This window comes from Drosophila navojoa, chromosome 3 (assembly GCF_054131105.1).
Source record: "Drosophila navojoa isolate 15081-1374.11 chromosome 3, UAZ_NAV_1.0, whole genome shotgun sequence".
Lineage (NCBI taxonomy): Eukaryota > Metazoa > Arthropoda > Insecta > Diptera > Drosophilidae > Drosophila > Drosophila navojoa.
In genome coordinates this window covers 26,976,487-27,001,770 of record NC_142891.1, presented here as the reverse complement: position 1 = coordinate 27,001,770, position 25,284 = coordinate 26,976,487, and the positions used below count along the sequence as shown (strand labels likewise).

The 25,284-nt window shown below is 41.8% G+C and overlaps 7 protein-coding genes across 13 annotated transcripts in view; 6 read left to right on the top strand and 1 right to left on the bottom strand.

The window, feature by feature from the left end:
- ab (BTB/POZ-zinc finger protein abrupt) overlaps positions 1 to 3,541 on the top strand; it is a 56,843-nt gene extending 53,302 nt beyond the window's left edge. For all 5 annotated transcript variants that reach the window (XM_089256881.1, XM_030384178.2, XM_030384177.2 and 2 more), the window contains 2 exons: positions 69 to 779; positions 837 to 3,541. In XM_089256881.1, the coding sequence (XP_089113007.1) occupies positions 69 to 779; positions 837 to 1,342 (1,217 nt within the window). In that variant the 3' untranslated portion in view covers positions 1,343 to 3,541. The remainder of the gene's footprint in view (positions 1 to 68; positions 780 to 836) is intronic.
- A 146-nt stretch (positions 3,542 to 3,687) lies between these two features.
- LOC108649622 (uncharacterized) lies at positions 3,688 to 12,589 on the top strand. Of its 2 annotated transcripts, XM_089256785.1 has the most exons (9): positions 3,688 to 3,973; positions 4,033 to 4,499; positions 4,570 to 5,483; positions 5,612 to 5,767; positions 7,706 to 11,168; positions 11,223 to 11,462; positions 11,538 to 11,658; positions 11,714 to 12,192; positions 12,261 to 12,589. In XM_089256785.1, exons 1-9 carry the CDS (start codon positions 3,841 to 3,843, stop codon positions 12,402 to 12,404), a joined length of 6,117 nt encoding a protein of 2,038 aa, XP_089112911.1. In that variant the 5' UTR covers positions 3,688 to 3,840; the 3' UTR covers positions 12,405 to 12,589. The 2 variants fall into 2 exon arrangements, with proteins under 2 accessions (XP_089112911.1, XP_089112912.1); XM_089256786.1 differs by lacking the exon at positions 5,612 to 5,767.
- Positions 12,590 to 12,643: 54 nt separating this feature from the next.
- LOC108658566 (uncharacterized) lies at positions 12,644 to 14,450 on the top strand. 2 transcript variants are annotated; one of them, XM_030384181.2, is made up of 4 exons: positions 12,644 to 12,787; positions 13,053 to 13,144; positions 13,231 to 13,329; positions 13,395 to 14,450. In XM_030384181.2, the coding sequence occupies exons 1-4, from the start codon at positions 12,770 to 12,772 to the stop codon at positions 14,116 to 14,118; spliced, it is 933 nt and encodes a 310-aa protein (XP_030240041.1). In that variant the 5' UTR covers positions 12,644 to 12,769; the 3' UTR covers positions 14,119 to 14,450. The 2 variants fall into 2 exon arrangements, with proteins under 2 accessions (XP_030240041.1, XP_030240042.1); XM_030384182.2 differs by lacking the exon at positions 13,231 to 13,329.
- A 167-nt stretch (positions 14,451 to 14,617) lies between these two features.
- On the top strand, positions 14,618 to 16,199 carry Ppt2 (palmitoyl-protein thioesterase 2). Its single transcript, XM_030384184.2, has 6 exons — positions 14,618 to 14,837; positions 14,933 to 15,032; positions 15,089 to 15,130; positions 15,191 to 15,298; positions 15,358 to 15,631; positions 15,710 to 16,199. The coding sequence occupies exons 1-6, from the start codon at positions 14,706 to 14,708 to the stop codon at positions 15,906 to 15,908; spliced, it is 855 nt and encodes a 284-aa protein (XP_030240044.1). The 5' UTR covers positions 14,618 to 14,705; the 3' UTR covers positions 15,909 to 16,199.
- Positions 16,200 to 17,838: 1,639 nt separating this feature from the next.
- LOC108658467 (double-strand break repair protein MRE11) lies at positions 17,839 to 19,787 on the top strand. The gene is made up of 4 exons (XM_018111135.3): positions 17,839 to 18,189; positions 18,250 to 19,006; positions 19,068 to 19,213; positions 19,266 to 19,787. The coding sequence occupies exons 1-4, from the start codon at positions 17,954 to 17,956 to the stop codon at positions 19,540 to 19,542; spliced, it is 1,416 nt and encodes a 471-aa protein (XP_017966624.2). The 5' UTR covers positions 17,839 to 17,953; the 3' UTR covers positions 19,543 to 19,787.
- A 1,154-nt stretch (positions 19,788 to 20,941) lies between these two features.
- On the top strand, positions 20,942 to 23,424 carry mre11 (double strand break repair nuclease mre11). The gene is made up of 5 exons (XM_030384180.2): positions 20,942 to 21,270; positions 21,333 to 22,374; positions 22,437 to 22,597; positions 22,651 to 22,975; positions 23,035 to 23,424. Exons 1-5 carry the CDS (start codon positions 21,044 to 21,046, stop codon positions 23,131 to 23,133), a joined length of 1,854 nt encoding a protein of 617 aa, XP_030240040.1. The 5' UTR covers positions 20,942 to 21,043; the 3' UTR covers positions 23,134 to 23,424.
- A 2-nt stretch (positions 23,425 to 23,426) lies between these two features.
- Positions 23,427 to 25,009, bottom strand: Osi21 (Osiris 21). Its single transcript, XM_030384183.2, has 2 exons — positions 23,877 to 25,009; positions 23,427 to 23,807 (listed from the first exon to the last, which is right to left on the bottom strand). Exons 1-2 carry the CDS (start codon positions 24,611 to 24,613, stop codon positions 23,687 to 23,689), a joined length of 858 nt encoding a protein of 285 aa, XP_030240043.1. The 5' UTR covers positions 24,614 to 25,009; the 3' UTR covers positions 23,427 to 23,686.
- Positions 25,010 to 25,284: the final 275 nt, after the last annotated feature.

Sequence of the window (25,284 nt, the reverse complement as noted above, 5' to 3'; positions counted from 1 at the left end):
ATCTACTCTACGCAGATATTTGCATTTGTACTGATCTATTGACATCCATGTGTTTGTTCCATCAACAGTTTCGCGTCGCTCGCTGGAGATGCGCGTGCGGGCCACAGATCCGCGGCCCTGCCCGAAGTGCGGCAAGATCTATCGCTCGGCCCACACGCTGCGCACCCACCTGGAGGACAAGCACACGGTGTGCCCCGGCTACCGGTGCGTGCTGTGCGGCACCGTGGCCAAGTCGCGCAATTCGCTGCACTCGCACATGTCGCGGCAGCATCGCGGCATTTCCACGAAGGATCTGCCCGTGCTGCCCATGCCGAGCGCCTTCGATCCAGATCTCGCCTCGCGGCTGCTGGCCAAGGCCGGCGTCAAGATATCGCCCGCGGAGCTGCGCGCCCGTGCCTCGCCCACCGGCGGCAGCGGCAGCAGCGGCGGCGCCGGCAACGGCGGCAACGGCTCCCAGAAGCTGGACCTGAGCAACGCCAGCGGCGGCCCCCTGGACGACGCCGACGACTCCGACGACGACCCCGAGGATCTGACCACCGGCAGCGTGCTCTACGGCAACAACGCCAACGACCTGAGCCGCTACCACGAGAGTTTGCTGAGCAACTTCGGGCATGCCAACACCACCATTTCGCGCATGCGGAACGAGGCTGCGGCGGCAGCAGCTGCCGCGGCTGCCATTGGCCAGCAGAAGGAACTCAACGCCGCTGCCGGCGGCAGCAGCAGCGCGGGGCAATCGCTCCTGGACACCTATCTGCAGTTCATCACGGAGAATACTTTCGGTGAGTTTGCAGGCACTCGCATTGATATACAGTCGATGACATGGTTCTCTGTTGCAGGCATGGGCATGACGCAGGAGCATGCGGCTGCAGCGGCGTTGCATGCCGCCAAAATGGCGCAGCTGAATGCCATGGGCCACAGCCTGGACAAACTGCCGGCGGGTCTGCTGCCAGCCCAGTTCGACCTCAGCAAGCTGGCCGGCGCGGCTGGCGCCGCAGCGAGTGGCTTTGGCCAGGGCGCCGGTGGACTCTCCATCGAGCCAATCCTGAGACGCGACCAACAGCAGCAGCAGCAGCAGCACGCGAGCAGCCTCTCACCTGATGCGAACGGAGCGCTGGGGCTCAGCTCGATGGCTCATATGCATGGCAATCTGGGCGCCGGCGCGGGTGGGGAGCCGGATGAAGTGGATGTGGATGCCGAGGCTGAGATACGACGGGACGGGTCAGAGCCCATGGACTTGGGCCTGGGCCTCGACAACAACAATCAGTCGGGCAGCAACAATGAGGCAAACAATTCGGATGCCGAGGAAAATTTCTCTGAGGATGAGGGCGTGCATCACACATAAGCTAGAGGCAATACACACACACACACACACACACACACATTAAAAGAGAGAGAGAGGGGAGAAAGAGAAACACAGTTAAAGAGAGCGGGTCGTTAATAAGAGAGCAAAAGATATTACGATATTAGGATATTACGATATTCCCATATCGGATAGTGAAGAACAAAGGATATTACTTACGTCTTTGCGATATTCGTATATTGTAAGTCGAAGAATCATCCTCGTCGTCGTCTTCGTCTTCGTCGTGAACAGTTGTATACCCAGAAAATGGAACATTTGTAACGAGTAGCCTTATCCTCATGTATACCAGTTTACGTGTACAATATATGCATATGATAGTTACGATAGTTACCTAGGACCTAGAATCAGTTCATGGAATAACATCATGACATGTGCTGCGTTTATTATATATACATACATATATAGTAGAATTTATGTTGTGCTTTTCAAAGACGGAAACAGAACCTATGTGAGTTGGAATAGAAGACAGATAAGCATAAATATGCTCACATACATATACATACTAATCTATATATAACATATATATATGCTTTATAAAACTTTATGTATACACATGTACCTGTTGTGTGTATGTAAAAATGCAGTTTAGGAATGCAAGAACCAAGACAGTCTCAAATTCAACTCCAAAATACCTAAACATAAACCTAGATCTAGGTAAATATATGCAGATACATATATATCTTCACATATATATATATATACATAAAATTTAGTGTTAGCAATTCAATTCTGTAAATAGCTAAGAAACAAGCAAGCAAGCAAAGAAAGCATTTAAGTGGACTATACGCATACTCCAATTGAATACTCTATGAAAATCCGTCTCAGTTTTTGAAATGTATATGTGTGTGTTATCATGAAAGAGAAACAATTCAGATGTGCCATGCCACAGCCTACCTATATACATATATATATACTATTTATAATGCTAACCATATCTCAGGAATACACGCAGAACAACCAAACTACCTCAGCTGAATGAAATTGTGTGAACCATCCAATTCGTAATATATCTTCCACATAGCTCTGCGTTCGTTATGGTCAGACTTGCTTATAACATACATATACATCCATGCATATATATAACTTTCACAGCACACTTGACAGCTGCCTAGTTTTAGGTTCTACATTGGATGAGTGCAAGAAAAAAAAAAAAAAAAAAAAAAAAACAAAAGGATCAGAATCAGAAAAGGAAAACTCGAAAAACTCAAGCCAATTTTATATTATAGATTTTAAAACGATTTTCAGGCAATGTAAATTTCAAATATTATTTATACGAATGAGAGTTACAAATACATATACACATACATTTATACATATATACGTTTATATATGTGAGCATAGTTTTTAATTGTAAACCAATTTGTTTTGGGGTTAAATGTAACTGAATCAAATACCTCAAAATACTCAGTTCACTCTTAATTTATACAAGGCACAAAAGAAAAAGAAAACGAAAAATGAAAAATGAAAAACACGAATTGCACTAAGATAAATTGAAAGGTTTCTTCATGTTATTATATGTCCGATTTCCTCCTACATGTACATTTAGTTTGAATATACCCAAAATTTTACTAGTTTTACTGTTAGTTTGAAGACGAAACTCTACAAGAGTTGAAAACTCCCCCACTTGCCTTATTATAATTATGAATATGTGTTAATTTTTAGTAATTTGTCTACCTCAATTAATTTAACTATTTTATTATTTAAGCGCGCAATCTTGAATATACATATACATATACACATATATACTTTGTCGCTTTGTAATTGTGTTTCTTGAACTAAATTACACGAGTCATCAAATATTTAGCATAAATTTTATTGAATATGGAAAATGAGTAGAAAATAAATTATATATATATTTATATATAAATAAAGCAAGTTATAAGTAAATACAAATATGTTAAATTTGTTTACATCTCTCACTCACTGTCCATTTACCTTGGTTGTGCTTACATTTGTTTTATTTCAAGCATGTCCACTGCAATATGCATTTTGATACGTAAACCTTACATGCACTCACACACACACCACCAACACTTTCCCACACAATATGCAATTAAGTCGCTAGAATTAAATGAGTTAGTTAAATAAAAGTTACATAAGCAATTTAAGTAGAGATCCATGTGCTTAGAAAGTTATAAATATTTATTAAAATTACAATAAAAATGCGTTGAAAAGAACCAACCATCTGATTTTCATTCTCTATTTAAATTTGAATTTCACCTAACATAACGGAATGATAGTTGTGCAGCCCTGAATGCGATCTGGGCGATAGCATTTGAGTATCTAAGAAAGTTATCGATTTCGATAAAGACGCCTGCTGCGGTCGTGAGTGTCAAACTACAATGAAGAAGCTCGAAGCGGCATTTGTTTCGAATTAACTGTAAAGAAATGTTATATGAAAAGAGTTCGTTTGTCGATTAGTGTCGTTTTTTATCTTAGAAATATAAAGAAAAATTGTCTAATTGTGTTGTTGTTTAAATATGTCCGCCAAAAACGCCATTCAGGTGTGCATCAAGGTGCGTCCATGCGAGCAGGACAAGACCACATTGTGGCAAGTGAAGGACAATCGCGCTATTCAGATCATCGATGGCCAGTCCGAGCCCTGCGTCTTTGGTAAGTGAAAGACAAAGACCCTCTCTGTTGAGACACATCTACTGAATCGGTCTTTGCAGACTATGTCTTCGATCAGGATACGAACAATCAAATAGTATTCGATTGCATGGCCAAGCACATTATTGAAGCCTGCATGAAAGGCTTCAATGGCACGATCTTTGCCTACGGTCAAACTTCGTCGGGCAAGACGTACACCATGATGGGCGATGAGCAAAATCCAGGTGTAATGGTTCTGGCTGCGAAGGAGATCTTTAAACAGATTGCTCGCCACAGCGATCGCGACTTTTTGCTGCGGGTCGGTTACATTGAGATTTACAACGAGAAGATCTACGATTTGCTTAATAAGAAGAATCAGGATCTCAAGATTCATGAGAGCAACGGCATGGTGCATGTCAATTGTGAAGAGTGCATCATTACCAGCGAGGAGGACCTGCTGCAGTTCCTGTGCATGGGCAACAAGGAGCGCACTGTGGGTGAAACCAATATGAATGAACGCTCCAGTCGTTCACATGCCATATTTCGCATCGTAAGCCCGAATTTTTTATTATATTTCCAAGTATATAAGATATACATTTATATATATATTCATTCTGCAGATCATTGAATCTCGTAAAACTGATCGGAATGATGACGATGCTGTTATTCAAAGCCTGCTGAACCTGGTGGATTTGGCGGGCTCCGAGCGCGCCGATCAAACGGGCGCGCGTGGCGCTCGCCTGAAGGAGGGCGGACACATCAATAAGAGTCTTCATTTCCTGAGCAATGTGATCAAGAGTCTGGCTGAGAACGAGGAGAACAAATATGTTAGCTTTCGGGACTCGAAGCTGACGCGCATATTGCAAGCCTCGCTGGGTGGGAATGCATTTACGTCCATAATCTGCAGCATCAAGCCCTCAATTTTGGAGGAATCTCAGTCGACACTGAATTTTGCGATGCGCGCAAAGAAAATCCGTTCCAAACCACAAATGAATGAAATCGTATCCGATGCGACCATGATGAAGCGCCTAGAGCGTGAGATTAAGGAGCTCAAGGATCGTTTGGCTGAGGAGCAGCGCAGAAATGAGAGCCAGATCAAGGTGCGTCTCTTGGAGCAAAGAATCAAGACGGATACGTTGAAAATAATAAGCAGCAATACAATCGCTGATAACCGCAATAAGAATCGTCGACGCACATGGTGTCCAGCTACATCGAATCCACACCCTGTGACAGCCAATGGCGACGAGGCCGCGGCGCCCAGTGCAGCTGCTGCGTTTGCTTTCAATGGACAGCACAAATTTTCGGGCTTACCGAAGCCCACTTTCAATCCATCAACTCCGTATTTGAGCCACCGGCCCGGCCTAAATGCGCCAAAAACAATAAACATTATGAAGTCTCTGGAACTAACCGAGGAGGAAGAATTTAAACCCTCTGCTGAGTTTAACTTTGGAGATGTCCCGGACCCGATGACCAATAGTCGCATCCTTCCTCCTCTCAGCCTAACTCCTCGCATATCGCAAGGAGATGAACGCAGGTATTTGATGCCTTCCATAGCAAAAATCGCGTCATCATTAAACTCGCTCAATTAATCATCTCATATATTTCATATTAATCATAATCGCTTGCATGCTCTCATCAAACATAAACCCCAACCATGCGTAGTAAGCAAATGATCGAGCGTGATCTTGTGGAGTTATCAACGTTCGTGAAGCTAGAGCAGAACATTGGTAACGAGTGGGATGACCTAAATAACAAATATGCTGTTGCTACAGCTCAAGTCGATGAGCTGCAGTCTGAGAGAATCAATCTAATAGAGCGGTGAGTTGTATCCTACCCAGCATGATTTCAGAGCGAATGGAAGTCAGCTTTGATGATTCGATGTCACCCTATAGGGTTGCGGTATTCGTGCCTATACACTCTAATAAACATTAAACTCCTCGTTAAGTCTACTGCCTCCCAATATATGAAACTACCAGTTTAGGTTTTTTCCCAAATTCGAGAATAGTTTATATACACATATATATTTCTAGAAAGCTTTGACTTATGCGTGAACATCGGCTATCATATACAGAAATTATTATCATCTCAGTCATATGTCACATCAACATCTACAGCATCGAACATACCAGTCTATTTCAACATTTTCAAAATTTATAGCAGTAAATAAGCTGACGCACTAATAATTGGAAATAATCATATATTTAGAACAATTCAGCGCATTTTTAAGGATCCTATGATGTACCTGCTTTTATACCCTGTACCCATTGAAATCATGGTATAATGGTTTTGTTAAAATGTATGTAACAGGCAGGAGGCGTGGCAGACTCCACAAAGTATATATATACTTGGTCAGGGCGTCTGTCCGTATGTTTGAACGCGTCGATTTCTGAAGATATAAGAGGTAGAGACTTCATCCGTATATATAGCGCCGGCGTACTAGAAACTTGTGCTTTGGCAAATATATGCATATTCATGCTATAATCATACTCTGAAAGTTTCATGAAGATAGTCCATCGACAAGAAATGTTATTAAACAATTAAGTTCCCATAGTAATCCTATACTGCGGCCCATGTATGTTTATGTGTGCGTGCGTATGCCGTTTATGTGCGTGTGTGTATGCGTGTTGTTGTTGAAATATCAGTTGCTGGAAGGGCTCAGGGGATCTCGTAGCCGAGCAATCTCGACTAGAGCTTTCTTAATTGTTTTTTATAGATTATATTTCTATACTTTCTCTCTTTGTGCGACTCTCGATAAAACTTACGTTGGCTTTTAATTTGAATGCTCAATTCACCACTTCAGGTGCGTCCCATTACCTATGAACGAAGTCAACTCGTGTTGAACTTCTGTTTGGCGTCTCTTCTATTTTATGGCGTTCGTTTCGTTTCGTCTACTCTGAATCAGTTGCCGACGACGAAGTGAGCGAGAGGCCCGCGCGAGCTGCATCAAGCTGGCTGAAAGATAAACAAATGCTTAGCAAAGCCCACTCACACAGCTGTTGTTGTTAAGCGCTTTGTTTTGATAGCACTGAACTACTACACCTATACATGCATAGGTGATGGGAGCGGGTTTCGCGAATAATTTTTGGCCCAGCCGATCGCCCTGACGTTTGACTGAACGCGACTGCGATAAGCAAAAACGATCTCAACAATCAACCATTTGACGTTGTTTTCGTCGACAAATGTTGTTGCTCCAGAAGTTAATTTTACGTCGAACTCAGCTGTCCAACAGTCTGCGCCGCACCTACCGCTCGACGTGCAGCTCGATCGATGACGTCTTCAGCCAGTCTCATAACTGCTCAATACCCAAATGCTCTCTGATGTAACTCACAAGTAAATTGGCCCTCAACCAAACTTAAGTAGTGTGTGAGTAAATATATATATATACACCTACATGTATATGCATGAGTAAAAGCGAATGCAACAAGCACAGCAAATGATTTTTTTATATTTGTAAATATGCTCGTGTGTATCTGTGCGCGTATGCATGTGTGTGTGCTGTGTCTATTTGTTATAGCTCCAACCTCAACTGGAAGACTGTCTGGGAGCATCTGTGGGCAGCTGCAGCAGTCTCTATTTATAGGTGGCTCGCTATAATTAATGCACGTTCCGAAAAGTAGATCCCAGCCACAACTGTCAGCGAACTTTAAAGTTGTGCGTTCTTTGAACAATTTGTATTTTTTATTCCGGAATTCAGTTTTAATTAAGCAATTTTAGATCTGATCTGCCATCGATACTAATGGTCTCCATTCTTTTCAGCTGTGAAGCCCTTCAGGCCGAGGTAGATGCTCTGACTAAGTCGAAGCAAGCAGCTGATACAAAACTCGAGCAGTACGAGGAGCAGTTGAACACGTTGAAGCAAACTGTCGAAAGGCTGGAGATGGAAAACCGTGCTGCAATCGATTTGGAGTTTCAGTTCGAGAATCATAAATCGAAGTCGAAGTTGCGGGAAAATGAACTGCTGTCGGTGCTGTCTGAGAAGACTGACACCATAGACAATCTGGAGAAGACACTCAAGGAATTGTCTAAGGATGTGCTACGCAACAGTAAGGAGGATCATATGCGTTCCATGTGTCCGGAGATTGAAGTCAGCTGTGAGCGCATCTGTGACAAGTGTGTGGATTTGGAGCGCATGCTGGAGGAGTTCAAAAAGACAACATCCAACGGTGATGCCGCCCAGGTCATTGATTCTGAACGTGAGCAGCTGCGTGCGGAGATCGCCAACACGCGAGCTCAGCTGGAAAGTGTGCAGAGCGCCTACAGACAGATGGAAACAGATGTGGCTGAAAAGTCGGAGCTATGTGACCGTCTAAGCCGCGACGTCATCTCCGCCGAGGAAGCCAAGACTGTGCTCCAGGAGAAATGCGACGACTTGGAGATTGCACAGCAACAGCACGATGAGGTCATACGAAGAATGCAGGCCGAGTACGAAGCCATTCAGGCAAAGTACCAAAAGCTACAGCAGGATTATGAACTGCTCGAGAAAACCACTGCCGCTTCAGAGGAGGAACATCAAAAGCTGTTGCTTCAAAATGAAAGTTTGCAGCAGGAGATTAGCACGTTGAAGGAATCATTCGAGCAGGTGCAACAGACGCTGCTGCAGAGCACAAATGAAGAAGATAAGTCGGTACTTCTGGATCAGCTGAAGGCCCACAATGATGAACTCGTCGCGAACCTAGCTCAATTGGAGGCCAAGTATAATGAAATGCAACACGAATACGAAGACCTTTCGAATCAGCTAGTTGACAGCATGCAGGATGGGGACAGCCTCCGCGAGCAGTGCAACGCGCTACAGGGGGAGCTGCAACAGCATCAAACAGCAACAGCAAAAATGAGTGATGAAAAGGACCAAAGGATCGAGCAGCTGCTCTCACATATCCGTGAGCTGGAGAGTGAAGTTGCTGAGAAGAATAGTCTTATAGATGCAACGGAAGGCACGATTAATGAGATGCGTGAGCAGATGACTAATCTGGAGTCGGCCCTGCTGGAGAAGTCGGTGATAGTCAACAAAGTCGAAGACTATCAACGGCAAATCGAATCGCTCGAGAAGCAGCATGCTGAAATGACAATGGTCTGCGAGGAGCTGCAGGAGAAAGTCAAAGAGAACACTATTAACGAGAGCGAGAGCCAGATCATGTCGAACAGCGCACAGACTCTGATGAGTGAAGAGGACGGTATTTCGAGGCAAAGCAACGAGGATGTTGCAGCCAAATTGTCTGATTTGAATGCTGAGGTTAATCGCCTGCAATCGCAAATCCAGTTGAAAGATGAGCTGATTGAAAAGATTCAGTCTGAGCTACACGTGCTAAACGACCGATTTATATCCATGGACGTTTTGCACGCGGAATTACAAGCCAATGCCCAGACGAATCAGGGGCTACTCGAGCAGCAGGCTGCCAAATTGACGGAAGATGCAAATCGCATCGATAAACTTCAGGAGTCCAATGCACAGCTGCTCGAGCGTTGCTTGAAGGCTGAAGAAGCTGCCGAAGCATTAAATCAGCGTCTTGCACAGCCGTCAGAACTGGAGCGCTTAAAGCAGGAACACGAGAAACGCGTCACCGAGCTGCAAATCGAACTGGATAATGCCAAAAGGGAGCTGAATTCGATGGAGAAACAGAATAAGGATCATCTGAATAACATTCAGCTCGAGTACTTACAGAAAATTGAGCTCAGCGAGTGTGAGTATCGTGAAAATCTGCGCAAGTACAATATTGAATGGGAAGAGAGCAAAGACCGCTACGAAGCGTTGTTGCAGGAATTGCAAATTCAATTAGCATCGACTGAAGAGCGTTGTGCCAAACTGAGCGCCGATAGCGAAGCTGAGATTATGTCCGTCAAGAATGCCAATAGCGTGGCTGTCGATCAATTGGTCAAAGAGAAGCAAGATCTGGAGTCAATGTATGATGCAAGCCAGAAGCTTGTGCAACAGATGACAGCTCAATTAAGCAGCAAGGAACAGGACGCACAGAGAGAGCAGGCATTGGTCACATCTTCTAATGATAAGCTGCGTGAGAAGTACGAATCGCAAATTCGTGAGTACGAGCGGCTGAAAACCGAGCATGAGCTTACTTTGGAGAAGCTGAAGATAGAGAAAGGCACATTGCAGTCGTCTGTTGCTGAAAGCGAGCTAAAGATCGAGCATTTGAGCAATGAACTGCTCAAGGAGCAGAATGAACGGGAACAGCAGAAGAGCATGGCGCAACAGTTGCAGGATGAGCTGAATGCGTATGACGATGAAGAGGCTGACTATGAAGAAAAAATTGAAATTTTAAATGCCAAGATTGAAGTCCTGTCAAATGAGCTGCGGCAGGCAAATCGAAAGGCTTCTGATTTGGAGGGACTTCTGCAGGACCATGAAGAAATCCAAACTTCTCTTTGTGCGAAAAACGATCTCAATATACAGCTCGCTCATAAAGTGGAGAATCTTGAAAGAGAATTGTCTTCGGCTAACAATGAGCTATCAACGCGAAAGGCTGAAGTTGAAAAGCTGAACTTGGATCTGCAACAGGGATGTGCCCAGCAGTCCAAGTTAATGAACAAACTACAAAAGCTGGAAGCGGAAATTGCACAGCAGGCTAAACAATTCGAACGCAAATTGTTGGACCTGGAAAGCGCAAAGGGAGAGCTACAATTGAAACTTGATGCACTGATGAGTCAAAACCTAGAGGCAAATGCCTTATGCAATCAGCTCACAGCTCAGCTTAGGAATATGTTAAATGTACAGGATCTTCTGAAACGGGAACAAGAGCAGGCAGCTCGACTTCAAGTAGACAAAGAAAAAGTCGAAGAAATCAAAAATCGAATTGAAAAAGACAAAATCAGGCTCGAAGAGGTCAATGCTAGACTCGTTGAGGAAAAATCACGACTGGAGATAGAAATCAATCAACTTCTGGTGCATAAAGAACGACTAGAAGAGGCTAATGCAGAGCAGCAGTCGAGATTACTAGATAAGGAGGCGAACTGCGATGCTTTGCAGCAGCAATTGAGACATCAGGAGCGCCGTTTCCATGAAAATAAAGCTGAACTCCAGAACAAGCTAAACGCCATGGAAGCAAGCTGCGATGCCATGAAAGCAGCTTCCGAGCAACAGAAGATAGCTTTCGTACAACTGGAGGAGCGGCTGGCAGCGAATCTTGCAGGAGACAATAAGAATGTCGATGAATTGCGATTGAAAAATGAAAACTTACAAAAAGATATTGATAATCTTCGCTCTTCCCAGGTAAGTTTTCACTTATTTAATTGTTATATATTATGTCACATTGCTCGATTGCAGATAGCGAACAGGAGCATCTTTGAAGAAGAACGTAAACGCCTGGATTATACAATTTCTAGTCTTTTGGAGGATAAGCGCAGCTTGGAGGAGAAGCTTTGCACAACCACGGAGATACTGAAGAAGCTGGAGGCAGAGTTACGAATCAAATCTAATGGCAGCAATACCTCATTCGACTCAAGCGCATCGAGTACATCGCCTGGTGCTAGAAGAAGTGTGGATCGTGATTTAAACCAGCCCAGGGTAGAAACGCTTTTTTTTTTTGTTATCATAGCCCTCCAATTATTTATACTTATCAAACGTATATCTTACCCATAGAAATCTGTGAGTATTGATTCTGAGGTACGCAGAAATCGGCGAATTAGCACACATGATGAACGAAGGCGTCAATCCTACTGGAATGATTGCCGTCATGTGGGGTGCATGACGGATGCCGTGGGTAGGTTTACAGAACTAATACATTTGAACAGTTAGATAATCTCCTTTTCATGCAGATAATAATTGCAACTGTGCAGAGCTTGACCGAAAGCTGCAGGATTGCCAGCGCGAGCTGTTCATAAAGGAAAGCATGGTGACTGCTTTAAAAATAGAGTTGAAGAACCATCCATTAAAGGAGGAGACAGCTCTATTAAAGAAACGTCTCCTTGATGAACAAGCCAAAGCGCGTGATGAAATCAAGCGTATGAAACAAAAGAACGCGGAACTTATGAGTAAAATAAACGTATACACTGCTTCTGCAGCCATCACGGCCAGTAACCGAACTCCCGTTGAGGGAAAAACGGTTGAGACCCAAACAGAATCCAGTTTAGAAGCGGAGCTAAAAAAGATGACTGATAAGCTCCATGATAGCATACAACTGTGTCGTCATCGATATAATAAAATAAAAGACTTGGAAAGTCAGTTAAGACAAAATGAAAATAACGATACCTCCAATATATCGTCTCTAACAGCTGGTCAAATCAGCGCTCTTAAGGTATACGTCTTTACAGTTCTGAATAATTGAACCAGCAGAAACTAATCCAAATTTGTCTACATTTACAGTCCAAATTGGAGGCGCAAAGGAGAGAAATATCCACGATTACCAACAAATATGAATACGCCAAAAGGGCACTTAAAATGCGACGCGATGAGCTGGATGAACTGCGGCAAGTCGCTGGCATCGATGCTGTAGAATCAACAAAATAAATTGTTTGTTTGTTTTTTTTTTATTATATTTTTCATAGTATTACAGCGTTGAGTGATTATATGTATATTTAGGATATATTTGTTTAAGTGTATAATTAGATTGATAATATTGAGTGCCATTTGTACCACTTACATTTTAAATTCAAGCACTCATAATTTAAATAAATTTATTTTTGGCGCCCTCTGTAATAATGTGATAAAGTAAATTTAGGTGGGAACATTGTAACCCAGCTTATCGATATACCCGATACAATACGCTTGATAATACAAGAGTTGCATTGCAAAGATATCGAGCAGCTATCGGACAACCACCACACACATATTTAATCTTGTATTAAAAAAAAGTGATTCTGCTTAAGTGGGCCATGAATTCGGCAACAAAGGTATAATAAAAGCAGAAGCAGTTAATTTTAATTAGTTCAAGTGTATTCCCCAACCGATATGTCTCTTTTCCTATGTGCGTTGCAAAATTTTTGGCGGTTGAGTGTCCCTCGTTCAGTTCACCTCACTCCTTCGAAAGCAAATGTTAGCGAAATGTTTTGCTTCAAGGGGCGCGTTTGTTTTGAATTTGCAACGCATGCTAAGGCTAAACATAACAACAACACGATTTGAATGCATACGTATATAAATAATTGTTATTTTACACAGGTTGGGGAAATTTTCACGGCAGCGGGCCAAGCGTTCAGCAGACTCGGCGATCTGACAATGCAATTGCATCCAAATGCCGAATCTCCCTCTGGGTAAGTGAGAGTTGGCTATAAATGAAAAAGAGCTTTAATTAAAAACGAAGTACAACTGAATTTCATGTTCCCTCGCTATGCCACAGTAAATGGACAGATGAGGAAATTGACATGTTACACTCGTCCATAATGCGCTTCTCCGATGATCTGAGCAAAATCAGTTTAAGCATTAAAAATCGCACAGTGTAAGAGCGAGAGAACATGATATGAAATAATATGAACTCAATAAAACAAACTCTGCTTCCTACAGCTCCCAAATACGACAGGCATTGAAGAAGAAGGCTTTTGAGGATGCTGGCATACCAGCCAAGCAAGTGCCCGTGCAGCAGGTGCAACACGTTATACAAACAGTGCAACAGTTGCCAATCGTCCAGCAGCAGCAGCAGCCACAGCAGCAACACGTATTCAAATCTCACATCATACAGCAGCAGCAGCCGCAGCAACAACAATCGCAGCAGCAAGCAAAGCAAATTATATTGCAGCCACAGCAATCAACGACAACAACAACGACAACAGTGACAATCAAACAATTTCAGCAAATGCAGCAACAAAAAGCAGCAGCTTTAGCCGCAGCGCAAGCTGCTGCAGCAGCAGCAGCCGCCAACACGCCAACCATCACAGAGAACATCATCATACAGCAGCCCACGTCAACGACAGCGATGCAGCAAACATCACTGCCAATTGTGGCGACAACTGCAACACAACAAATCATTGTGCCTGCCAACTCAAATAGCTCAGTATTGTCGCCAAGTGTCGGAGCAACAGCTGTAACAGGTGGTGCAGTGGGCGCCGTTGTAGTAGCAGAGGATGTGGTGAGCACCACCTCAAACACCTCGACGAATGCTGGTCTCAAGTGCGGGCCCGATGTATCGATGACACTGAATAGGATAAATGTGCAGGAGAATGATGTGGAGGAGTGCCTGCCCGCAGAGGTTGTTAAGCTGGACTTTGTCAGCGAGGAGGTGGCTGGGTGAAGTTCAATCCCTGTTGTTGCAGCTGAAAATGAAACTGAAACTGAAGCGGAGGAATCGAGCGGCCTGGGCGAGCACTTCTATTATTAGTAATAAATAAATGTTGGAAAGAAGCTTCAACTAAATCATCCTCATATATATGCATAAATATGTATATATATTGAAAACGTAATTTAAAAATTTTAAACTGAAATTAAGGGCTTGATAAGTTTGATGTATTTAATTGTTTTGCCGCATCTACACATATACATATATTTAAGAACAGATTTACTAGTGCAAAGTACATAACAAAATTGATCTGAGATGAGAAAGGAATAAATGAGCATAATTATAGACATTCCGTTTTTTTATTATCAATATAGAGATTTTTCATATTCAATATTTTTTCGAATACTCAATACATTTTTTGCTTAAAGTACAAACGTTGAGCTGCATACTAATTTTAATTTAATAACAGCCGGATAACTAACAGTTGTGCTCCTCTCTGAACATAGTCACTCCTCCGTTAACAGCAGTTTCTTATAGCTATGTAAATAAAAAAAACGCAGAAAACATTTTTGTTAGGACGCACATCGTCAGCGGACTAAAAAATGAGTATAAAATACTTGCTAATATTTTGCATGTACTTTGTTGGGTCTTTGGCGTACAAGCCAGTTGTGGTACTCCATGGCATATTATCGGGAGCTGAATCTATGACGGTTTTGGTGCGACATATTGAGACAGTAAGTGCTGGAGTCGAACCGTTCTTTGTTATTGTTTATTTGTCTCCAATGACAAGTTCAAAGTCAATTTTTAATTCCATTTGTTTACTATTTAGTTGCATCCGGGTACAGTTGTGTACAATTGTGATAAGTTCAGCGGGTGGTATAGTCTGGAGAATGCCTGGCGGCAAGTCCAACAAATAAAAGATTATATAGGTGAACTAAAGTTATTTAAAAGATCTCATATATTAATTATTTCTGTATAATTTTAGATCAAATTGGAAAACTTCACCCGGAAGGCATAATTGTGTTAGGTATGTCAAAATTAGGAATCGTCTTTGGATTATGTTGTTGATTGCTGAACCTTTATGCAGGCTACTCTCAAGGTGGGCTCTTGGCAAGGGCGGCTATTCAAAGTTTACCCAACCACAATGTAAAAACCTTTATATCGCTATCATCACCTCAAGCTGGACAATATGGGAGTATGTAATATATAAAAATATATATGATTAACACTTATAAAACTTCTTTACGCTTTCAGCAAGTTTCTTGCACTTAATTTTCCCGGATCTTGCGGCAAAAACCGCATTTGAGCTATTCTACACGCGGGTGGGGCAACACACATCTGTAGGCGGCTACTGGAATGACCCGCATAAGCAAGACTTATATATGAAATATAGTGAATTCTTACCATTGATTAACAATGAGAAGCTGAGCTCCAATTCAACTTCGTTCAAAATGGGTATGGTACGGCTGAATAAGCTTGTCCTAATTGGAGGACCAAATGATGATGTTATTACACCATGGCAATCTAGGTAACATATATATTATTATTAATAATATTAATTAATTATTAAAATATTATTATTATTATTAAACTATATTTTCTTCAGTCATTTTAGTTACTTCAATGAATCATTGAATGTGATTCCGTTTTATAAACGGGAAATATACATGAATGACTCAATCGGATTGAAGACCTTACTGGAAGCTAATAAACTAATTATTATTGTTAAACCATTCGTACATCACCTCTCGTGGCATTTGAACAAACGAGTTATCAATGAAGTCATAATGCCATACTTGGATTAAACAAATTTAACCTTAAGCGAGTAGAAGCAGGCTGTGATTCGAAAGGAGTGGTACAGAATGGGTAAACATTTAATTTTGAACTGACTTAAGTAAGGTTGATAAAGTATATACAAGTATATGCTATATATGGATAGCTTTGTTCTATCCTATTTAATAATAGTTATTTTTATATAATATAGAGATTCAAAGATATTTGTAATTACCATTGAGATTATGGCTATCAAGCAACAAAAAATATTTAAGCAAGGTGAACAATCTACTTTTAAATATTTTGTCTGGAAAGTTTGAAAAGATTTTTTTAATATTAATTATTTTTAATTACACCATTTTTTGAAATAAAATAGTAAATTATATATTAAATTTGAGCATATCGTAAAAGTAGCTTATTTTGCATATTTATTATTTATTATTTTATTTATTGACTTGACTTATTTTTGATAAGTCAAGCGACAAAGTTCTAAAGATTATGGATCTAACTGCATATCTTTGAAAGAGATTTGTTTCCGTTATTTCATTCTCTCAAAAGGCACGAATATACTTATTAGCTTAAGTAATTAGATTCTGATATATTAACATTTCATTAGTCAGGGTCACCAACGAGTATACCTAGACATACGGACTGACGGACGGGCGACACGAAACAATATACATACTCTTTAATACATAACTTTGCTAACTGCTCAGTAAGCAGCGACTGCGCTTGGGCTGCGCTGCAGTGTGAGCAATATTATGTGGATTTATTTGTTGAATAATTTAATTTCTAGACGTACAATCCAAAATCTATAAATTACAAAACGTTTGTATTCCTCATATGTAAATCTGAAAAAACAAAATCAACTTTTTTGGATACAAAGTTATCGGAAGATTTATCGAAAAAAAAACGGACGGACGGACGGGCTATATCGACTCAGCTCGTCGTCCTGATCAATAATATATATACTTTATGGCTTCTGCAATGATTCCTTCTGCTCGTTACATACTTTTTCACAAAACCATTATACCCTGATTCCCCATTTTCAATGGGTTCAGGGTATAAAAATATTTTAGATTACGAAGTTAAGGAACTCGAAGCTAAGACATCAATGGCTTAAGTATACTTTAATAATTTATTCTCAATGGAATCAGTATTTAAAAGCTTTGTCCTTAAATATGTTCAAGGTAATGCGCAGGCTGTTGAAGGGAATAATACCTTAAGTGAACGTGGGATGATCGAAAAAACGATTAGGTATTTGTGCACGGCTATAAATAGCCAAGAATTATCAATAAGCATATAAGCATATTGCAGTCGGGCGTTACCAACTTCATTTTTAGACTCTTCATTTTTGGCCACTTCACAGAACTAGCTAAAGGTAACCTAATTTTAAAATTTGGATGCTTACGCTCCATAATTGTGAAATTACAGGGTTTTTTCGATATACTACGCCCCTAAAGAGGCGTAATAATTAACTTTGGGCCACAAATTGAGGAGGTTAATAGTAGTTTAACTATCTAGCTTTTATACTTTAGGAGATATAAACTTTTGCGGTTTGGGCGGACATATATCTGCCAACACTTTTTGGTCTTGGAGGTCAGCCCGAGTATTTATACCAAACTTGAGGTCTCTAGCACCAAACTACGCCCCTACTGGGCGTAGACATATACATATACTACTTACTACTCATTAAACTTTATAGAATAATAACATCTTACGTGCAAAATTTCAGGGGTCAAGCTGTAAAACTCTTGGAGATACAGTTTTATTTGATTTGCCACGCCTCCAATGGGTGTATATATATCGACGGGGATCGGAGATATCCACAAGTATTTGTTCCAAATTTCAAGTCTCTAGCTTCAATAGCGCCGAAAAAATTTGCATGCATACGCACAGGCGAACAGACAAACAAACGGACGGACATTACACAAAACCAATATACTCATTTCTCTTTCGTGAATGAGTATAAAAACACTCCAGTACTGTGTCACGTCTGATAAGGTCTACAGCTACTCTCTTATCTGTCGCGCTTAACTTGAGAAATCCCATTTCGCAAAGCAAAAGTCGCAGACCTATGGAGAACATGGCAGGAACAGTCGCAGTTGAAAATAATGCAGACAATAGCATCCGCATATTGGTGGCCACGGACAACCACTTGGGCTACGTGGAGAAGGACGCAGTGCGAGGCGAAGACAGTTTTACGACTTTTGAGGAAATATTGGAACTGGCAGTGTCCGAGAATGTGGATATGATATTGCTTGGAGGTGACCTATTTCATGACTCAGTGCCAAGCCAGTATGCGCTGTACAAGTGAGTAGTTCACTAACAATAAATCTTCAAATTGAAAATAAACCCGAATTCCTCTTGCAGATGCTTCGAATCGCTGAGGCGATATACTTTTGGAGATAAATCCGTATCGTTGAAAATACTAAGTGATCAATCGCTTTCTTTTCACAGTGCACTCAATCAGTCGGTAAATTACGAGGATCCCAATTTAAATATTTCGATACCAGTATTTTCTATACACGGCAATCATCACGACCCGAGTGGCTTTGGCCGATTGAGCTCCTTAGATTTGCTTAGCACAACGGGTCTAATTAACTACTTTGGTCGCTGGACAGATTTTTCAAGAGTGGAGATAAACCCCATCTTGATCCGTAAGGGCGAAACCAAGTTGGCACTCTATGGGCTCAGTCACATCCCTGATGCACAACTAGTACGTATGCTAGAGAAGTCTGAAATCAACTTTAATAATGATCACCTGTCTGGAGAGGAGTACCGATTGATGGTGGTACATCAGAATCGCGTAGATCGCGGTGGTCGCAAGAACAAATTGCACCTAAATGAGGACGATGCAGCAGAAAGGGTGTTCAACTTTGCCATAAACCGTGTAGAGGCCTTGATAGAGAGGGCCAAGGGTCTGCTCACGGGTCATCCAAAGCAGCCGACGATCCCTCTAATACGTCTCCGTCTCCGATACACAGATGAGACGCACATGTTCAATACCATTCGTTTCGGGCATCTCTTTGGCACTCGTGTGGCTAATGTCGCGGATGTTGTGAGGTTTACGAGGCTTACCGAAAATCATACGGCAAATGCAGGCAGAGCCTCTCTGGAGTCCGCCATGGTAAGGACCCATTATTAATCACCCAAAAAATTTTTTTTCTAACAAAGTAAATGAGTATTAGGAGCTGGATGATCTGCCATTAGAAGATTTATTAGATCGGTATATCGAGGATATACCGCTCACGCTATTTCACTCCAAGGTATTGAAGGAAGTTACAGTGCGAATGGTGAAGCATTCAGATGGCCATGCAGCGGACCAGATTTTCAAGTGAGTATCTCGATATAGAAGGAAGAGTCTTTAATAAATACTATAATTGCAGATATTACAGTGATAAAGCAGTAGATCACTTAATGCAAACGATGCCTTCTCTTGATAATATACAAGACGAAATAGAGAATTTTAGACGACGGTACAAGTCCGACGATTTTCTTAATGCATTGAATTCCCTTGGCACTAAGACACGAGCTAAACGTCCAGCTGTCAATCGCAGCACTGTTCCTAATGATGCAAAAACGACATCTGGAGGCAAGCCTCCTAGCAGAGGTGGACAAGCTGTTACTAAAAGATTAAAGGTTTCAATCAAAGATAGCCAATAACGCAAAAGTAAGTTTCATTTGAGTAAATCATTGTCCCCTGCACAGATGTCTTCAAACGAGTTACAATTAATCTTGGACGTTTTTAAATTATCGAACGTACAAAAGATTGAAAAATAATCTACCTTATCTCGGACTATACTAACATACTGCAAGCAACATTGTTTATTGGTCTCGTTATCAACCGATTGTACATCATTGTAAATTTATTGTTTTATTATTCTGACCATGTCGATTCTATTTGATACATAATAATAATGTGAAAAATATTTATGTATATTTTATTTATTTTTGAAGACAATTTAATTTTTGGTTTTACTGTTTAGTATTTTTAATTGTTGACTATAGATTCGTTCTCACTCTAGATTGACAATGAGAAACTGTAAAGCTAATCTTAATCGAAGAAGACAAAGACGATCATTTAACTTGACAGCTTAAATGAAAGTAATTATTAGTGTAAAAGGGTATGTGATAATATACGCTTTTCATAAACAATTCAACAGAAGAAAACATTATTAGGGCGGGCAGGCTAATAGTTGCAACTTGATATTGTCCGACTTTTACAATTACATAATTTATGTTTGTCTTTTTGTTTTACCATTTCAAATCTTGATTAAATTGAAAATTTTTAAGTAAGAAATTATAGCACATATTTTAATAACCACAATAATCGACTTTTGAATATGATTATTTCACAATAGTGAAAGAATTACAGCCCTGCGGTTAATTTCGAAAGCCGTGCTCCAAGACGTTGTATAAAACCTCGGCGCGAAAAAAATAAAAAGGCCGATTGTTTTCGTACGCAAACATACATATATAATTTGATATAAGTGGACAATTCTATTCTCTTACTGCTTCTGCGATTTTGAAAAAACATTAAACTGTTTGGCCAGACAGAAAATACAAGTAGATACATACAAATTTTGAATAAGCCAAGAAAGGTTTTCTTCACCTGTTCTGTTAATTTTTTGAAATAATTTGTTCGCGATGGCCAATATCAGAAGTTGAATCGAGCCACTGACCATAGTCTAGTCGAACATAAGACCATAGTACTTGGCCACGCAAATGCCTTTAAGTAAACGCTGGCGTAGAGCAGATGCCTTAAGACACTGACCAGACAACACATAGACTAGACAATTCGCCGAGCAACATGCCAACATGTCTCAGGTGTTCTTCCATTTGGTGAATCCAGTTTCTTTCTCCAAGAATGCCTGAAGTTCAGAATTTGAAAACAGTGCTTTATTTTGTTGTTTTAAACGTACGGGCCTATTAGCTTAAACTTCAAGGATGCCTACACGAATATTTGAATTGATTTGATTGATAAATGCATGTGTGTGAAACAAATAATTTAATGTTGAGCAGCGCTGCCAGACTTTCCGTCGCGACGCTTATGGCACCAACAACAGCTGATTGCTGACTTATCGATAAATCGCGGCACGTCCCGCGCTTGAGTTGTGAAATTCCTTTTTGGAAAGTAAATTTGTTATAATAAACTGAATTAAATATGGCAGAGACAGATGCAGCTGAAAAAGATGTAGATAATATTATCCGTGTATTAGTAGCCACGGACAATCACTTGGGCTACGCTGAGAAAGACGCAGTGCGCGGCGAAGATAGCTTCACAGCATTTGAGGAAATATTGGAACTGGCAGTGTCCGAGGATGTGGATATGATATTGCTTGGAGGTGACTTATTCCATGACTCAGTGCCCAGCCAGAATGCTATGTACAAGTGAGTCGGGCTGTTATTACAGAGCTTCCACTTTTGTTTATAAATTGAAATTTGTCTTGCAGATGCATTGAATTGCTGAGACGTTATACATTTGGCGACAAGCCCGTACCTCTCGAAATACTCAGTGATCAGTCACAATGTTTTTACAATGCTGTCAATCAGTCGGTAAACTACGAGGATCCCAATTTAAATATTTCCATACCAGTATTTTCCATACACGGTAATCACGACGATCCAAGTGGTTTTGGCCGTTTGAGCTCCTTAGATTTGCTTAGCACAACGGGTCTGATTAACTACTTTGGTCGCTGGACTGACCTTACAAAAGTAGAAATAAGCCCCATCTTGATCCGTAAGGGAGAAACCAAGTTGGCACTGTATGGATTGAGCCACATTCACGATGCACGCCTAGTGCGTATCTTTAAGGACTTTAAAGTGACTATTAATTGTCCAAATGAATCTGAGGAAGATTGGTTCCATTTAATGGTTGTACATCAGAATCGCGCAGATCGCGGCCCGAAGAACTATCTGCCTGAAGAGTTATTGCCAGCTTTTCTGAATTTGATAATTTGGGGTCATGAGCACGATTGTCGCATTGAGCCGGAAGTAAACGCTTTACGCGATTTTTACGTTTCCCAACCAGGCTCGTCAGTGGCCACTTCGCTGGCCAAAGGTGAATCCCTAAAAAAGCACGTGGGTCTGCTGGAGATTTACAAAACGAAGTTTAATCTAAAGCCACTGCCGCTGCAAACTGTGCGTCCATTCATCTTTGAATCAATTGATCTAGAGGACTATGTGGACAAGCTGAACCTAAAGCAGGGCGATGCGTCCACAAAGGTGTATAACTTTGCCATTAAGCGTGTAGAAGACATGATTGAGCAAGCCAAAACTCTGCTCACGGGTCATCCAAAGCAGCCGACGATTCCTCTGATACGTCTCCGTCTCCGCTATACTGATGAGACTTACATGTTCAATACCATTCGCTTCGGTCAAATTTTTGGCACTCGTGTGGCTAATGGGGCAGATGTTGTCAAGTTTGAAAAGCTAATCAAGAGAACGAAAAGTGATAAGGTTAATATAGATAAAGATGCTATGCAGCGTGTTATGGTAAGCAGCTTCTCTGAATGTTAATTTTCATTTCCAATTCAATAATTTCTTTGTGGTTGCAGGAAGTGGAGAACACGGCACGCGTGGAAGAGCTAGTTGATCGGTACTTCGAAGAAGTCAAAGACAAAAATCCGCTCAAGCTTCTACACTCCAAGGCACTGGCGGAGGTTACCTACCGCATGGTCGAGCGCTCCGACAACAATGCCGCAGACCAAATTTTCAAGTTTGTTTCAGCCAATACAAACAAAAAACTTGCTATAAATATTCGAATTGCAGATTTTACAATGAAAAGGCTGTTGAGCATTTAATGGACACGCTGCCTGCCATTGAGAATATAAATGATGAAATTGAGAATTTTAGGCAGCGCTACAAAGCCGATGATCTGCTTAAAATGCTGGATGACTTTGGCGTTAAGACAGAGCCTAAGAGCTCACTTGCCAACATTAAGATAAGCAATGAATCAGATCTGTCTGAGGCGCAAACAACATCAAGTGCCAGAGCTACCGGCCGCGGAGCCAGTCGAGGGGCTGGAACTCGTGGGCGAGGAGGCGCAGCGTCAACTCGAGCTAAAGCTAAGTTAGATGTGTCTGTCAACACTAAAGTAAGCCTCATTTTGCAAACATACCTATGACTATGTTACTCATTTATTGCCTCACTCAGAACTCATCAAGCGCTGCTCAAGGACTTTTGGAATCCTCTAATAGGGGACGAAGAGCAAAGGCAACAGTAACCTACGTTGTCTCTGACGATTCCGACTAAAATATATATGACAGTATCTAACATTACAAATGCAAATATTTTTCGAAGTTGTCTTCAGTGAATTGCACTCGTCTGTAATTTTCTAGTTGTGTATTGTGAATCGGTTCGTTGTCTGTTAGTATTCATAAGTTTGTATATACAATATTTGTTTCACTCAACAAGATTAGAAACTCAAACTAGAAATGCGCTTTTAATCTACTCCAAAAACGGATCGCACCGATCGATTGTCTCATGGATATAGAATCACTGCATTTTCAGTTTTCATTCAAAATAAAGAATTTTGTAAAACAACTTTGTAACACTTAATACTTGTTTATTATGTGAAAACCACTTGAATATAACCTATTTTACACTTAAACTAAAGAGCTACAATAAGAGCTAGCGCCCGTCTCTTAACGCACAAAAGCATGCAAGGATGTAAGGATTTGACCTCACTGCATTCGGATCGGCTCGTTTCTTTGGTAGTCTAGCTGCATCGGCTTTAGATAATGACGATAACCACAACCCACAACCGCACGCACACCCAACTGGAGCAAAGACCTGAGCTCTGTGTCTACTTCTGGTGGTACTCGTAGTAGTAGCGATATGGATCCACCGGGGAGCTGCCGCCGGCAGCTGTTACGCCCACGCCGGCATTTGTTTTCGAGACTGGCCTGATGACGTACGTGTTGCGTCTAAAATGGTTGATGGAGATTGATTTGTACTTGATTTTCTGACTGGACATGCGTAGAGGATCAGGTTACCTGTTGTGCTCGCCGGCGTGCACCTGGAAGCTGGTCTCCTCGCTGTGATCGTGCGAGAAGAGCTTCTTGAGCGCTATAATGCCTGCAATGGTCAGGGCGACTTTGCTAATCACAAGCGCCTTGCCGGCAATCGCGGCCAGCGCCTTCAGCCCGAGCGGACCGGCAATGCCCATTGCCGTTAGCAGGGCAGCAATCACATACTTGATGTGTCCGCCGTCTTTGTGCTTCTTCTTCTTATGCTCATGCTCGCGACCGACGCCTACGTCCAAGTCCAGGTCCATGTCTACTTTGAGCGCATGGGTGCGCATAAGTTTGTCAGCCTTGGAGAGAAGAGCGCGATCGATGGGCGCCAGGTTGCCGAACTGCCTGGCATCAGTCAGCGACCCAATGATGCTCTCAGTGTCGCTTTGATTCTGTTTCTCGAGCACCAGACCGTCCACAATTTTAATGGAGTCCTGGTCCAGGGCGCGCGTCAAGGCATGCAGTGCCTTCTGCTTGAGGCAGCCAACGAAGTCGTTCTTGCCCTGGCAATCGTCGTAAACACGCCGGGCCAATGTCAGCTCCGGTCCTAATCCCCAATCGCTGTTGCCAGCTGGAGCGGCAGCTGTAGGTGAAGCTTGTGCACTCTCGACGATGCTGTGCCGGTGTCGTCTCTGCATTTGAGTTGTGGCGGCCTCCACACCCGCTCCAATGCTGGCGGCACACGCCAGGAGCAGCAGCCACTCGAGACGCGTCATTGTTCTGATGCTGATATATCGTATGAGTATTCCGACTTGAGTCCACTTCCACTTGCTACCAACCGCCAACGATCTTCGAATGATACTCCAGCGAAAACGCTGTCGACTCGGTGCTTTTATAAATTGCGATCCATGGCCAAGGCTGTTCACTCAGTTGGAAAGACGAGGCGAGATCTGGCTGCCACTGGTGTTGGCCAATTAAAATTAGCCATATGTATGCTTTTTGGTTTTTCTTCTTCGAAATTTGCCTTTCTTTGATCGGTATAATCGGCATTCGGCGTTATGGGTCTGACATGTATTCGTTACTTGCTCACCCATGGATGGGATGGATGCTCTTGCTCATTCATGCTCAGATCGCATTCGTGCTGCTGCACTGACTCAGCTGGCCAACTGCATTGCTTTTATCTCACAGATCTTTTAGCTCCTCGCCGGATATCTGATAATACATATTCATATGTATGTAGATGGTTAAGGTCATGAGGTATGTGCCTCAAGTGTAAGGTTGCAGGAGTTCAGCTTTAACTTTGTTACTTTGAAGAAAAACTAAAGCAATTAATAATCATCAAGAAAAATAAAATCGTCAAATGAAATGGCTAATTATGAGAAACAAGTAAGAGTGCTCTTGTTGGGAGTGCCTGACTAGCGAATACCCTACGCCCGCGAGAATATCT

What these genes read in the sequence shown, in the direction of transcription:
- Ppt2 (XM_030384184.2), top strand. Translation starts at nt 14,706, where the DNA reads ATGAGTATAAAATACTTGCTAATATTTTGCATGTACTTTGTTGGGTCT. An exon ending in TGGTGCGACATATTGAGACA is followed by an intron (nt 14,838 to 14,932) that starts GTAAGTGCTGGA and finishes TTTACTATTTAG; the next exon opens with TTGCATCCGGGTACAGTTGT. An exon ending in TCAAGCTGGACAATATGGGA is followed by an intron (nt 15,299 to 15,357) that starts GTATGTAATATA and finishes TTACGCTTTCAG; the next exon opens with CAAGTTTCTTGCACTTAATT.
- LOC108658566 (XM_030384181.2), top strand. An exon ending in AATGCCGAATCTCCCTCTGG is followed by an intron (nt 13,145 to 13,230) that starts GTAAGTGAGAGT and finishes GCTATGCCACAG; the next exon opens with TAAATGGACAGATGAGGAAA. An exon ending in AGCATTAAAAATCGCACAGT is followed by an intron (nt 13,330 to 13,394) that starts GTAAGAGCGAGA and finishes TGCTTCCTACAG; the next exon opens with CTCCCAAATACGACAGGCAT.
- LOC108649622 (XM_089256785.1), top strand. Translation starts at nt 3,841, where the DNA reads ATGTCCGCCAAAAACGCCATTCAGGTGTGCATCAAGGTGCGTCCATGC. An exon ending in GTGATTTAAACCAGCCCAGG is followed by an intron (nt 11,463 to 11,537) that starts GTAGAAACGCTT and finishes TCTTACCCATAG; the next exon opens with AAATCTGTGAGTATTGATTC. An exon ending in GTGCATGACGGATGCCGTGG is followed by an intron (nt 11,659 to 11,713) that starts GTAGGTTTACAG and finishes CTTTTCATGCAG; the next exon opens with ATAATAATTGCAACTGTGCA.
- LOC108658467 (XM_018111135.3), top strand. Translation starts at nt 17,954, where the DNA reads ATGGAGAACATGGCAGGAACAGTCGCAGTTGAAAATAATGCAGACAAT. An exon ending in AGCCAGTATGCGCTGTACAA is followed by an intron (nt 18,190 to 18,249) that starts GTGAGTAGTTCA and finishes TTCCTCTTGCAG; the next exon opens with ATGCTTCGAATCGCTGAGGC. An exon ending in CCTCTCTGGAGTCCGCCATG is followed by an intron (nt 19,007 to 19,067) that starts GTAAGGACCCAT and finishes AATGAGTATTAG; the next exon opens with GAGCTGGATGATCTGCCATT.
- Osi21 (XM_030384183.2), bottom strand. Translation starts at nt 24,613, where the DNA reads ATGACGCGTCTCGAGTGGCTGCTGCTCCTGGCGTGTGCCGCCAGCATT. An exon ending in CACGCCGGCGAGCACAACAG is followed by an intron (nt 23,808 to 23,876) that starts GTAACCTGATCC and finishes CAACCATTTTAG; the next exon opens with ACGCAACACGTACGTCATCA.
- mre11 (XM_030384180.2), top strand. Translation starts at nt 21,044, where the DNA reads ATGGCAGAGACAGATGCAGCTGAAAAAGATGTAGATAATATTATCCGT. An exon ending in AGCCAGAATGCTATGTACAA is followed by an intron (nt 21,271 to 21,332) that starts GTGAGTCGGGCT and finishes TTTGTCTTGCAG; the next exon opens with ATGCATTGAATTGCTGAGAC. An exon ending in ATGTGTCTGTCAACACTAAA is followed by an intron (nt 22,976 to 23,034) that starts GTAAGCCTCATT and finishes TGCCTCACTCAG; the next exon opens with AACTCATCAAGCGCTGCTCA.